Source organism: Primulina tabacum, chromosome 7 (genome assembly GCF_025594145.1).
Source record: "Primulina tabacum isolate GXHZ01 chromosome 7, ASM2559414v2, whole genome shotgun sequence".
In the NCBI taxonomy this organism is placed as follows: domain Eukaryota; kingdom Viridiplantae; phylum Streptophyta; class Magnoliopsida; order Lamiales; family Gesneriaceae; genus Primulina; species Primulina tabacum.
The window spans coordinates 35714620-35728207 of NC_134556.1; the positions used below are offsets into that span (position 1 = coordinate 35714620).

Sequence of the window (13588 nt, forward strand, 5' to 3'; positions counted from 1 at the left end):
TTTTTTTTATTACAAGTAATTTCACTCTAAAACAGATATCATCTAGTAATATATACACGCATATATACATATATATATATATATGTATGTACATATAGAGTGGAAAATTAATAATTCTTTGGGTCGTGACAAAAATATTAAGATTTGAACTTCAAACGAGAAGTAAATTTTTTTTAAAAAAAGATATACATAATGCATGTTTAAATAATAATTTCCAAAATATTCATGAATGTTGGTTAAACGTGTATGAGTGAAAGTAGTACTGAGATGAGTGATCTCTAAGGAACTTCTCGTAATCAAGCTGTTGATTGTTGGATAAATGAATAATGAAGAGTTGTTGAATAGAAAAGGGAGGGAGTTGTCCCACATTGAGAAAAGAGCCAAGTGGTGTCTCCCTTATAAACTCCAAGTTTGAATAGGGGTTTGGGCCCCAAGGGGTACCAGAAGTTTTTAGAAGGGGGAAGACGCTAATAGGCTGCGTCTTGGTGAAACACGCGCGCGCTCGTCTCGTCTCGGGTCGGTGCGGTCTTTGACAAGTATTAATCTTTTTAGATCAAATTTATTTGAAGAATAAATTTTCCAGTCGCAAATTGATATACTTGGGCAAGAGGTACGCGCGCGGATGCGCGCCTGACCGAGCATCGGCCAGAACAGGGCGCGCGGCCGCGCAGCTTCTTGCCCGGGCGCACGCGCCCTACTGCCTTGCTGTGCGCGCATCTCGCAAAGACAGAATGTCGCGCGGCTGCGCGCGCAGCGCTGATTCTGAAAGCTTGCGCGTCCCTTGGCTATAGTGGCATCAGTTTTTCGCCCAACCAATGTATCTCTTGACTAAAATGGTGTCTATTCGAAGCATCCGGTCTGGAAAAACATGTCTCCTCAACGCAACCAATGATCATCTATAAATAATCCCTCAAACCACATTCAAAGGCTGCTGAATTTTTGCTCCATCTTCTCTCATATTGCTGCATCATTTTCGAAAAATACTTGAGAACTCTTGCATATATTTGTTTGCTGATTTCGAGATTTGAAGTGCTGCAAATTCTCGACGTGAAGTCGTTGTATCTTGGGGACGATTGCCTGAAACGTATAGCACTTTGATACGGGCAATTTCGTCTTGCGGAGAAAGGATATTCCTTGCCTCGACTAGATATTTTTGCTACTGTTGTTCGTGATTCAATACCAAAGGTTCAGAAACGCATAGAAGAGGTACACACAATCGCAAGACGAAATTTTTTGTTTGTTCTCTTCTCGTTTCTGAAGAATGTCGACTCCTCCTACTGTTCCTGCGCCAATGCCTACCGTCCCTACTGCTCCTGCACACGGCGAAAAGCCTGCAAATTTTAATGGTGCCGACTTCAAACGTTGACAGCAGAAAATGCTCTTCTACCTCACCACACTAACCCTATCTCGATTCCTCAAGGAGGAACCCCCTGTCATTGCTGCGGATGATGCTGACACCCAACGAAGATCTGCTCTCGATGCATGGAACCACAGTGACTTCCTTTGCCGCAACTACATACTTAATGGCCTCGATGATACATTATACAGTGTCTACTGTTCTGTTAAAACTGCCAAGGAACTTTGGGACTCCTTGGAAAAAAAATACAAGACAGAAGACGCGGTCATAAAGAAGTTTGTTGTTGGCAAATTTCTGGACTTCAAAATGGTGGACGCCAAATCTGTCATAAGCCAGGTACAAGAAATTCAAATTATTATTCATGACTTATTGGTAGAGGGGATGGACATCAATGAACCATTCCAAGTGGCGGCTATCATTGAGAAATTGTCACCGAAGTGGAAAAACTTCAAGAACTACCTTAAGCACAAGCGCAAGGAGTTGAAACTTGAAGATCTGATTGTGAGGCTTCGTATTGAGGAAGATAGTCGATCTTCTGAAGTCAAAACACACAAGAGAACAATGGAGGTCGAGGCCAAGGCCAATCTAACAGAATCTAGCACCATTCACAAGCGAAAGCGCCCTCAAAATGAGAAGCGAGGGCAGGCCAAAAAGTTCAAAGGAACTTGCTACAACTGTGGCAAGCCAAATCATATGGCCAAGGACTGTCGTCTTCCAAGGAAAGACAACAACAATCAGAATCTAAGGCAAGCCAATGTCATCGAAGATAGGAATGTACCAATAGACCTATCACAACTTGATCTATCCGCAGTTGTGTTTGAAACCAATTTGGTGGATAATCCAAGGGAATGGTGGGTAGATACCGGATCCACTAGCCACATATGTGCTGAAAAAGCAATGTTCTCATCCTACACTACTGTAAGTGATAGGAAATTATTTATGAGAAACTCTACAACGTCTGAGGTCGTAGGAATTGGCAAAGTGGTATTGGAAATGACTTCCGACAAAGAGATGACATTGTTGAATGTGCTGCATGTGCCAGACATTCGAAAGAACTTGGTTTCTGGATCGTTGTTGAGTAAGGCGGGTTTTAAACTTGTGTTTGAATCGGACAAGTTTGTCCTAACTAAGGCTGGTGTATTTGTAGGAAAATGGTACCAAGATAATGGTCTCTTTAAACTCAATGTAATGAATGTTTACCGCCGTGAGGCGAAAAATAAAGTGAATGATTCTGTTTACTTGTTTGAAAGTTCTAATTTATGGCATGAAAGATTAGGACATGTTAACTTCAACACACTACAAAGACTTGCGAACTTAAATGTAATACCCGCATTTAAAAGAAATCCACAAGATAAGTGTGAGATTTGTGTTGAAGCAAAGATGGCCAAAGCTCCATTCCATTCTGTGACAAGAAGTACTAATCCACTTGATTTAATTCACACTGACGTATGTGATTTAAAGTTTGTGCAAACTCGAGGTGGGAATAAGTACTTCATAACATTCATTGATGATTGCACAAGGTTCTGTTACGTCTACTTATTGAAAAGTAAAGATGAAGCTATAGAAGCTTTCAAAAACTATAAGAATGAGGTTGAGAATCAATTGAGTTCAAAAATCAAAATGATTCGAAGTGATAGAGGTGGAGAGTATGTCGCTCCATTTGAAGAATTTTGCACTAACTCTGGCATTATTCATCAAACTACGGCACCATACTCACCTCAATCAAATGGAGTTGCAGAACGTAAAAATCGTACTCTCATGGAGATGATGAACGCGTTGTTGATAAATTCTGGCTTACCTCAAAACTTGTGGGGGGAAGCAATACTATCTGCAAACCATATTCTTAATAAAATACCACACAAAGGGAAAGATGAAACTCCATATGAGTTATGGAAGGGTCGCAAGCCATCTTATAAATACCTAAAAGTCTGGGGGTGTTTGGCTAAAGTAGAGATACCAAAGCCAAAACAAGTTAAAATTGGACCCAAAATTGTTGACTGCATTTTTATTGGATATGCCTATAATAGTAGTGCATATAGGTTTTTGGTGCATAAGTCAACGATTCCTGATATTAATGAAGGAACGATTATGGAATCAAAGAATGCTATATTCTTTGAAAACAAATTTTCTTGTAAGGAAAGAAAAGAAGGTTTCATTAAACGGTCTTATGAATCTACTATTGATTCGAAAGAAGTCAATGAAGAACCAAGACGTGGAAAGAGAGTAAGAATTGAAAAGTCCTTTGGTCCTGACTTTATGACTTACATGTTAGATGATGAACCAAGAACTACTCAAGAAGCTCTATCCAATCCCGAAGCTCCTTTTTGGAAAGAAGCTATAAATGATGAAATAGAATCCATCATGCATAATCATACGTGGGAGTTGACTGATCTCCCTCCGGGTTGTAAGCCTTTAGGATGCAAGTGGATCCTTAAAAGGAAATACAAAGAAGATGGATCTATAGACAAATATAAAGCCCGTTTGGTGGCTAAAGGGTTCAAACAAAAAGAAGGATATGACTTCTTTGACACATACTCTCCAGTCACTAGGATTACATCCATTCGTGTTCTCATAGCTATTGCTGCATTGCATAACCTAGAGATTCACCAAATGGATGTAAAGACAGCATTCTTGAATGAAGAACTGGAAGAAGAAATATACATGGAACAACCCGAGGGGTTTGTCGTTCCCGGACAAGAAAAGAAGGTGTGTAAACTTGTCAAGTCACTATACGGACTCAAACAAGCACCTAAGCAATGGCATGAAAAATTTGACACTACAATGAAGTCAATTGGCTTCAAAATCAACGAGTGTGATAAATGCGTTTATATTAAAGGTAGTGCAAATGCTTATGTCATTGTATGCCTTTATGTAGACGACATGTTGATTATGGGAAGTAATCATGAGTTGATTATAGATGCCAAGAATATGTTGAAAAGGTCTTTTGATATGAAAGACTTGGGGTTGTGTGATATCATATTAGGGATTAAAATCTCTAGAATACCTGAAGGAATAGTTTTATCACAAACTCAATATGTTGAAAAGGTGCTTGAAAAATTCAGTACCTTAAACAGTCGTCCTGCTAGATCTCCTATAGACTTAGGTGTTCATTTAGCAAAGAATAGAGGAGAACCCATCTCACAACTGGAATATGCAAGGATAATTGGCAGTCTAATGTACTTGACTAACTGTACTCGTCCAGATCTTGCATATTCAGTAAATAAGTTAAGTAGGTTTACAAGTAATCCAAGTAAGGATCATTGGAAAGCCTTAACGAGAGAGCTTGGATATTTGAAATATACATTGAACTATGGTTTGATATATTCAAAATATCATGCAGTTTTAGAAGGATACTGTGGTGCTAATTGGATATCTGACACAAAAGACTCCAAGTCCACTAGTGGATATGTATTCACAATAGGTGGAGGAGCGGTGTCATGGAAATCGTCTAAGCAAACATGTATAGCTCGATCCACTATGGAATCCGATTCATAGCATTAGACAAAGCTGGGGAAGAAGCCGAATGGCTAAGAAACTTCCTAGAGGATATTCCTTGTTGGAATAAGCCAGTGCCTTCCAATAACATTAATTGTGATAGTCAATCGGCAATAGGAAGAGCACAGAGCAGTATGTACAATGGTAAGTCTCGACATATTCGTCGGAGACATAATACCATAAGACAATTGATCTCAAATGGGGTTATTTCTGTTGAATATGTGAAATCAAAGGAAAACCTAGCGGATCCGTTTACTAAAGATATAAATAGAGATCAAATGTACAAACTGTTGAGAGGAATGAGCTTAAAACCCACAAAATAAAATATTTATAGCGGTAACCCAACCTTGCGAAGTGGAGATCCCATGACCTTGGTTCAATGGGATAACTAAGTTATAAATATTAGTTTGAGTACTTGGAATAAATAAAGGCTCATTCCTACAAAATCCAAGTAGAAAAGACCTGCAACATGTGGTGAGGTTAAGTTTTCTTTTAATGATTCCTATACCTAAGAGGTAGAGTATGGCAGGATATTCTAGATAGGAGATCACCTATATAAGTGAGAAGTAATGGCCGCTTCAATGAAAATCACTTATGAATCTAAGATATGGTCCAGGGCCGAAACGGACACAACATGAGAACAAGAATATGTTAGAATTATTATTGTGTAAATGCTATTGACTAGGTTTACACAAACGGTTGACTAGTTCAAGACATCATGTCACTACTCAACTAGTAAATCCTATAATATGTTACTAAGGAAGGTTCAAAGTCAAAAACTACCTATAATTCACAAGAGCTTTCAAGTAAATCTGCATACATGCATTAAGTTCATTTATGTGGGGGATTGTTGGATAAATGAATAATGAAGAGTTGTTGAATAGAAAAGGGAGGGAGTTGTCCCACATTGAGAAAAGAGCCAAGTGGTGTCTCCCTTATAAACTCCAAGTTTGAATAGGGGTTTGGGCCCCAAGGGGTACCAGAAGTTTTTAGAAGGGGGAAGACGCTAATAGGCTGCGTCTTGGTGAAACACACGCGCGCGCTCGTCTCGTCTCGTCTCGGGTCGGTGCGGTGCGGTCTTTGACAAGTATTAATCTTTTTAGATCAAATTTATTTGAAGAATAAATTTTTCAGTCGCAAATTGATATACTTGGGCAGCGCGGATGCGCGCCTGACCGCCAGAACAAGGCGCGCGCGGCCGCGCAGCTTCTCGCGCCGGCGCGCGCGCCCTACTGCCTTGCTGTGCGCGTAGCTCGCAAAGATAGAATGCCACGCGCGGCCGCGCGACTGCGCGCGCAGCGCTGATTCTGAAAGCTTGCGCGTCCCTTGGCTATAGTGGCGTCAGTTTTTCGCCCAACCAATGTATCCCTTGACTAAAATGGTGTCTATTCGAAGCATCCGGTCGGGAGAAACATGTCTCCTCAATGCAACCAATGATCATCTATAAATAATCCCTCAAACCACATTCAAAGGCTGCTGAATTTTTGCTCCATCTTCTCTCATATTGCTGCATCATTTTCGAAAAATACTTGAGAACTCTTGCATATATTTGTTTGCTGATTTCGAGATTTGAAGTGCTGCAAATTCTCGACGTGAAGTCGTTGTATCTTGGGGACGATTGCCTGAAACGTATAACACTTTGATACGGGCAATTTCGTCTTGCAGAGAAAGGATCTTCCTTGCCTCGACTAGATATTTTTGCTGTTGTTGTTCGTGGTTCAACACCAAAGGTTCAGAAACGCATAGAAGAGGTACACACATTGATGTTATGTCGTTTGATCTTGTTTGCTAAGTGAACCGTAAAATAACGACATCGGATTTTAACGGATAATACTGTCTAGACAGAGTTGACAGTGAGAAACGAATAAACTAATATGTAAGAATATGTTATTTTATTTTTTGAGTTATCTGGTTTAAAATTTTTTATTATAAAGTGACAAGTAACTATTCGTGATAATTTTTTTAAAGAATAATAATAATAATAATAATATCCCGTCCATAATTCTACAAATTAATTTTGAGAGTTGTCGGATGATGATCAAGTTCATGTATCTCCTCTTTGAACAAGATATAACTTAACATAAAGCTAATTAGTTAGACGCCAATGTCCGAACAACTTGAATAATCTTTACTGCAAAATAAAGAATGTCCAACAAAGAATTACATTCTACATTTAAGCACACAACCAATACCACTAGATCGTTCTTCTTACATCAAACACATGCACCACAGTATATTCGATTGCTCCTTGGAGATAACGACGATTATTACCTTAAACAAACAGTGTATGATCTCCAGAGCACATACATATGTTGTCCAAAGATCACGAGCCGCGACAAAACAATGGGGCGCATTTTGCCCAATCAACAAATTTCCAACAGCGACTCTTTTTGCTTCTGCTGATGTGCGTCTCTTTGCTCTTCAGCATGTTCCACAAGATTTGGACGTCCTCGTACTCACATGTCTTCACATCATGACGGAATCTTCTGTGTCCTGAAACGTTGAAAACCTACTCATTCATAGTTTATAGAGTTCCCAATCTAATGATGAACTAACATCCGTCTTACGAAATGCGCGTGCGTGCGTGCACGCATAATATATAGAATCAATCTTTTGAGGGACATTTGAAAGCAGGTGAAGAGGCGTGTTTGGTCTCATATTTTCTCATGTATATCTTGTCCATAATGTTGAGAACAGAAATATTTGAAATTCATAAATCAATTGATGTGTCCGACATGCATATATATAGCAGACGAGTGACTAAAATCTTCTGCATTCAAGACGAGAAAATATACAGATTTGATAGAACAGAGGGAGATATTAAACCAATCCGAAACAACAACAAAAAAAAGGTTACCTGATTTACGAAAACGAATCCCTTTTGAAACTTTGGAGCACACTTTCCTCATCGGTAACGTCATTTTGCTCCACCATTCCATCTTCGTTTCGCAGTTCCCTGCAAAACCATCAAATATATTGCGTAAAGCAAACCCCCCATATTCAAATAGGGAAGAAAAATCGCAGCTTAACAAAAAAAACATTGAGAGAATTTTCACCTCACGAGAAGGGAATTAAGAGATTTGAAGACACCTCGAGGGCCTAGAACAATTGCTAAGATTTGATGTTTTTTGTGTTTTTTTATTCTGTGCTTCTTTTTTGGTTTTTTTAGTTTTTGGTCTCTCCTCCAAATGAGGACGGGAGGCGGGGATTTCCGTACGAGAATGGATTCCAAAGCAACAACTTGCCGTCAATTTTTGTTCCCATTTTTTCTGTTGACGCGTTGGATTCTAACATTGGTGTCATCGTGTCCGATTAGTTTGATTCCTTTCCAACCGTTTGCTACATATTCAACTCGCACAAGATGGGGTGAGGTAATGAGACATCCATTGTACTTTCTTACCACATGTACTAATGAATATTTTATGATTGGATGTCAACAGGGAAAATCCATTTTTTTTTAATTTTTACTCCGTTGTGTTTCAGTTTTAATATGTTATTTTTTTATATATATTTTTAGCTTTTTTTGACATAATATTAATATGAAAATGACGAGATAGTAACATGTGTAATGTCATATTATCATTTTCACTAAAAATAATGATTAAAATTATCAATGATTGAGACTACTAGATAAAGACCGAAATAAATTGTCAAAATAAAAAAGTAAATAAGCATGTATGAACAAATTTACAAATTTCTCGCCGAAAATCGTTGAGAATTCTATCTTTTATTTTATTTTGTATAACATATTTTGCTACATAAATATACATACATACATACATATATATATATATATATATATATATTATGACAAAAACTTGTGTGAGACGATCTCACATGTCGTATTTTGTGAGCCGAATATCTATTTGGATCATCCATGATAAAGTATTACTTTTTATGCTAAGAGTATTATTTTTTATTGTGAACATCGGTAGGGTTAACACGTCTCAAATATAAAAATTCGTGAGACCGTCTCACATATATTTCACAGTATTCATTTGATTGATGACCATATATTAATATTAATCATCACGAATACAATGACAGTTATTTTAAGTTTTAAATATGATCTCTGGTCCAAAAAGCCCAACACTCAGATTGCCCAATTTATTAGAGATTATTTGCATTCACGTATGCTATATTTTATATATTTTACATTCATCTCTAATGTAAAATTCAGAACATATTAAGAAAGCTGGGTGTCAAATACACAAAATATAGGAGAGATGAATGCAATTACAAGTCTATTAAATCTGATTTTCTTACTATGCAAACTTTGTAAAAGAAAAATATATAATCACATTTTTTTAATAATTTTTAAACTTCACATATATATACCAATGGAGAATATCTCGAATTAACATCTCAATTCAGTGTGTACAAAACAGATCGGCCAGAATTGGTCGGACTGGTCGTGAACTGGTGAATCATTTAAAAATTGGTATGATAAGATCACTCTTTTGTAATTTTTTAAAATATTTTTTGTTTAGAATTTGGTTACTTTCTTATATATTTTTAAATATTTTTTCTATATTTTGAATTTTATTTTTAGTTATATATATGATTATTTAGATTTTAAATTTTGTTTAAAATATTATTTTAGTGATATTACAACTTATTATGATTTATTTTTTTATTTGATTATATGTATGTTGTCTAAATTTTAGATTTTGATAAATATTTTTTTTTATTATTTATATGTATTTAAAAAATTTAAATGTTAAAATATAGGAATCTGGGATATCTGATTGCTGGGCAGTCCGATTATGCATTAACCCGATTTTATTCCTATGATTTAGACGTGGTGCGGTTCGTACAATTACATATTTCACGAAAATGATACGTTCATTGCCAGCATAAACAAAAGCCAGGCGAAAACCGGACTCTGAATTCAGAACCTTTGGAGGGAGGCCATAGCCGACCAGTGAGGTATAATTTAACCTATTTTTATAGGTTTTCAGTTCTATTGTCCTAAAAAAAATTCAAAAAACGGTTCGTTGTATTCCATTCGTATATTTGTGTGGTTGGAAAAGAAAACTGTGAACTGTTTTATAATCAGGATACGGTTTTTCATGAGCTGTTTCAATTTTGTGATAAGGGGAAGTGAGAATGGATGAATTTGATGTCTGTAAGTAAGAAGCCATTGAGCTGATACATCTCTTACGTTTTTCAATTTTTTATTTATTGACTTGTGAACTTAATCTGATTTTCGTTGTTGCCTTTCACTATATGTTCATCCATTTTAAATGAATTGATGTGATTTTATGTTCTAATTTTCTTCAAGGGGTCTTGACCACGTCATTACTGAGCTACCTGTTGAATATTTGCATAAAATCAGTAATTCAGTACAAAATTTTTGCCATTTCAACCATCCTAGCTATACAGTTATTGCTCTTAAAGAAGTTATTTCTCGCGTATTCAGAGGTAAGATTTGTTGGGGTTGGGGTTGACCAGATTTTTGGGAGCTTGGGTGGTAACCTAATTGGGGTACAAAACTAAATTTTTTTAAAAACTTCACAATTGAAATTTTAGATTTTTTTTCATGGGATCAGGACGATAGCCTAGCTTGATCCACCATTGCTTATCTTAATAGTTCTGCCTTCATTGTAGAACTGCCTAGAGGGAAGTAATGGCTAATCAAGGGGGAGTAGTGGCTGCACAGATACCCACAAGCTTTGGACATGAGCTTCGAGCTTGTCTTCGCTGCCGTCTTGTGAAGACGTATGACCAGGTTGGCTTTACGCCCGTTAAATGCATGTGCTCCTGTTTGTTCTTCTATTTATTTTTCATTGTCAATATGAAATTTGATATTTTCCATGTTTTACTCATGCTGCTATTGCAGTTTCGAGAATCAGGGTGCGAGAACTGCCCCTTCTTTCAAATGGAGGATGACCATGAGCGGGTTGTTGACTGCACCACCCCCAATTTCACCGGGTTTTTCTCTTTTAGTATCACTTATAAAATTAATAATTAGTTAGAGTAATGAAACATTTTGTTGCTGTAATCTATTTCACAATATGCGTTTTATGAATCAAATAGGATAATCTCAGTCATGGACCCAGCTAGGAGTTGGGCTGCTCGGTGGCTCCGCATTGGTATTTAAGTTGTTATGCTATTTTATAAATTCTGAAGCTGTCAATTTTATATAATGATATTTCTTTATTATGGATATAAAAAATTGTCAAGGATTAGCTATACTATTCTTCCAAACTCTGTACACTTAAAGTATCTGTGAGTCAATGTATCTTAAGGTGGATAAATAATTATCTGTATATCATATGAAGTATGGAAATCACGCATGAAGTGAAATGGGGTCTGTTTTGATTTTTCTGATTGTTGTAGTATGCCTAAAAACCCTTTGATCTCACACCCTTGTGTGATGAATTTTGTCTTCTTTCATTTTCTCTAAGATAAAGTCATCTTGCCCGGCGGCCTGCACAAACAAGCCCAGAGAACTTGGGAATTGTTCCTCATTGAATTAATCCTTCCAAGCTGCAGTGCAAAAGATATGTGCTGCCTCGTTTTAAGCCTATGCTTAATCTTGCAAGGCGTGAAAAAAGAAATCTCAACTCAGGCTTCAGTATAACTGGGAAATTTGACCACTCCGCGTCTCCTTAAAAAATCCAAGAATACCTTGGGACAATGCTTAGTTTTTCTCTCTGATTATTTTTTAGTTGAAACATTAAAACGACCATTTTGTCTTTTCCACGGCAATTATGTCCATAATAATCATTTGTATTCTCCGTGATGCATGTTAGCACAACTATGATCAAGCTGGCAAATGGTGATTTTTCAGATACTTGGACCATTTAGATTTCCTTTTTTAAAAAAAATTGGCTACCACCAATTAAGGATAGATGTTTGGGAATACATGTTAATATGACTTATAATGTTAGCATGAGATCTGGAAGATAGATGACATCGAGGACAAACGTGAATTTTATTATTAGGCTTTTTAGGGGAAGTAAAGAAGAATTTTCACATTCTTTCTACACCATTATTCCTCTTTTCATCCATGAACCTACGAGAGAGATCGGGCGTGTTCATATTTTATCTAGCAAGTGAACAGATTTTTTTTTTTGCACGTCCTCACACTCCCTTTTGCAGTTGTTTTGATGCATACCTCTATATTGTCTTGTTATGATGGAAAAATGTATTGTGGCTTTTTCATTTGTGTGATTGTTTTGAAACTTTTCAGGAAAATTTGTTCCTGGTTGTTACACACTAGCAGTTTCTGAAGCACTGCCTCACGACCTGCAGGTTTGCTCTCTTTGGTATCTCTTCAAGTAAACAAACTTGAAAAATGGTCTTACCCTACTATCTATTCCCCCTTCTACATTTGTTCCATTAGCACTGTGTTTCTTACAAGGTTTTAAATATCTTTTCCTATCAATTTTGAGTCTGAAGCTCTTCTTTGGGTGTTAGCCTCAGTTATGGTCAATTTTATCAGTGTCACTCGACCTTTTCTGCACGCAGAGAACACTGGAGTTCCATTTAGTTGATTTTGGCTAAAGTAGATTAAGTGTGTCGCTAGCCGTGCTTGTTTGCCATATATAGTTCATATCGTGCTTGAAGTTTGCTATTAACGTTCTTTATTTGTCATGTCTACTGTTTCTGATAAATTATTCGGATGATTGTAGAATATTTGTGAAGACGAGCGTGTGCCATATGTTCCTCCAAAACGAGTATAAGTGATCGAATGTTTGCCCTGATTGATGATCATCTCTACACCTTCAGTACGCAGCTGTGGAAGTCCTGTATTTTGATTATTGAGGAAGCATTTTTAGTTATTTTAATTAAAAAAAATTATTATAGGAGCATTCTTGATGCCTGAGTTGCATAAATGAACAAGATGTTTATTGTTTAATAAATCTTTTTTTTTTGTCATTTTTCAATCGCTTGCCCGTTTTTGTTGTTCAAATAGTATATATATTGATTGTAATTAATATAAAATTTAAATCCATATGCCCCACAAATGTTTTCAAATTCTCTACTCGAATTTAGTCGAATATATTCTTATAAAAATAGGGAAAAAGTTTTTGTAACATCTAAAACGAATGGCCCTTTTTAGTATGACTAATGGAACCTGGCTTTGGTTAGATAACTTAGATTGAAGAAATCGCTATCATTGTTTATTTGATTGTTTGGTGTTAATTGTCTCATATCAATTGGATAAAATCACTGAGACTTGTATATATAGACTTAAACAATCTTTTCCTTGAGCTAATTTATGGGATTGAGTTAGTTTTAAGTCTCAATCTTAACATGGTATCAGAGTTCAAGTTCTTCCGTTATGTGTTAGACTGGTCATAATTGGATCACATGTTCTGCCCATAGTTGGATCATTTGTAAATTTCACGTTCCAAATATTCATTGCTGTACGTAAAGGTGTGTGTTAGTTGTCCCACATCGGTTGAATAAAATATCTGGGAGTTGTATATATGAACTTGGACAATCTTTCTTTCTTGAGCAAGTTTTATAGTCGAGTTAAGTCGGACGTTGAGTTAAGTCGAATGTCAATCTTAAAAAGATCTCAAATATTTCATTTTTATTATTTGTTTAAAAAGATCTCAAATATTTTCGGTTACTTCAATTTTCGCTTAAAACTTCTAATTCCGCATCTACATTTTTTTGTACAATTGTTCATTTTACGGGGGATTGTGATACTACGTGGATTTTTAAATTTTAAATTATAACTGGGCCAAAAAAAAAGCCAAAGCAAAGATCAAAGAGCTA

General features: G+C 36.5%; 1 protein-coding gene and 1 long non-coding RNA gene across 4 annotated transcripts; one reads left to right on the top strand and one right to left on the bottom strand.

Annotated features, from left to right (window-relative positions):
• Positions 1 to 6940: 6940 nt before the first annotated feature.
• On the bottom strand, positions 6941 to 8066 carry LOC142550908 (uncharacterized). Its single transcript, XR_012821450.1, has 3 exons — positions 7909 to 8066; positions 7710 to 7808; positions 6941 to 7345 (listed from the first exon to the last, which is right to left on the bottom strand). It is a non-coding gene; the product is annotated as an uncharacterized LOC142550908 (long non-coding RNA).
• Positions 8067 to 9603: 1537 nt separating this feature from the next.
• LOC142551505 (transcription elongation factor SPT4 homolog 1-like) lies at positions 9604 to 12747 on the top strand. 3 transcript variants are annotated; one of them, XM_075660780.1, is made up of 6 exons: positions 9604 to 9776; positions 10463 to 10583; positions 10695 to 10786; positions 10892 to 10947; positions 12051 to 12112; positions 12493 to 12747. In XM_075660780.1, the coding sequence occupies exons 2-6, from the start codon at positions 10482 to 10484 to the stop codon at positions 12541 to 12543; spliced, it is 363 nt and encodes a 120-aa protein (XP_075516895.1). In that variant the 5' UTR covers positions 9604 to 9776; positions 10463 to 10481; the 3' UTR covers positions 12544 to 12747. The 3 variants fall into 3 exon arrangements, with proteins under 3 accessions (XP_075516895.1, XP_075516894.1, XP_075516896.1); XM_075660779.1 differs by having other exon boundaries at positions 9606 to 9781; XM_075660781.1 differs by lacking the exon at positions 9604 to 9776 and adding an exon at positions 9862 to 9980.
• The last annotated feature ends 841 nt before the right edge of the window (positions 12748 to 13588 follow it).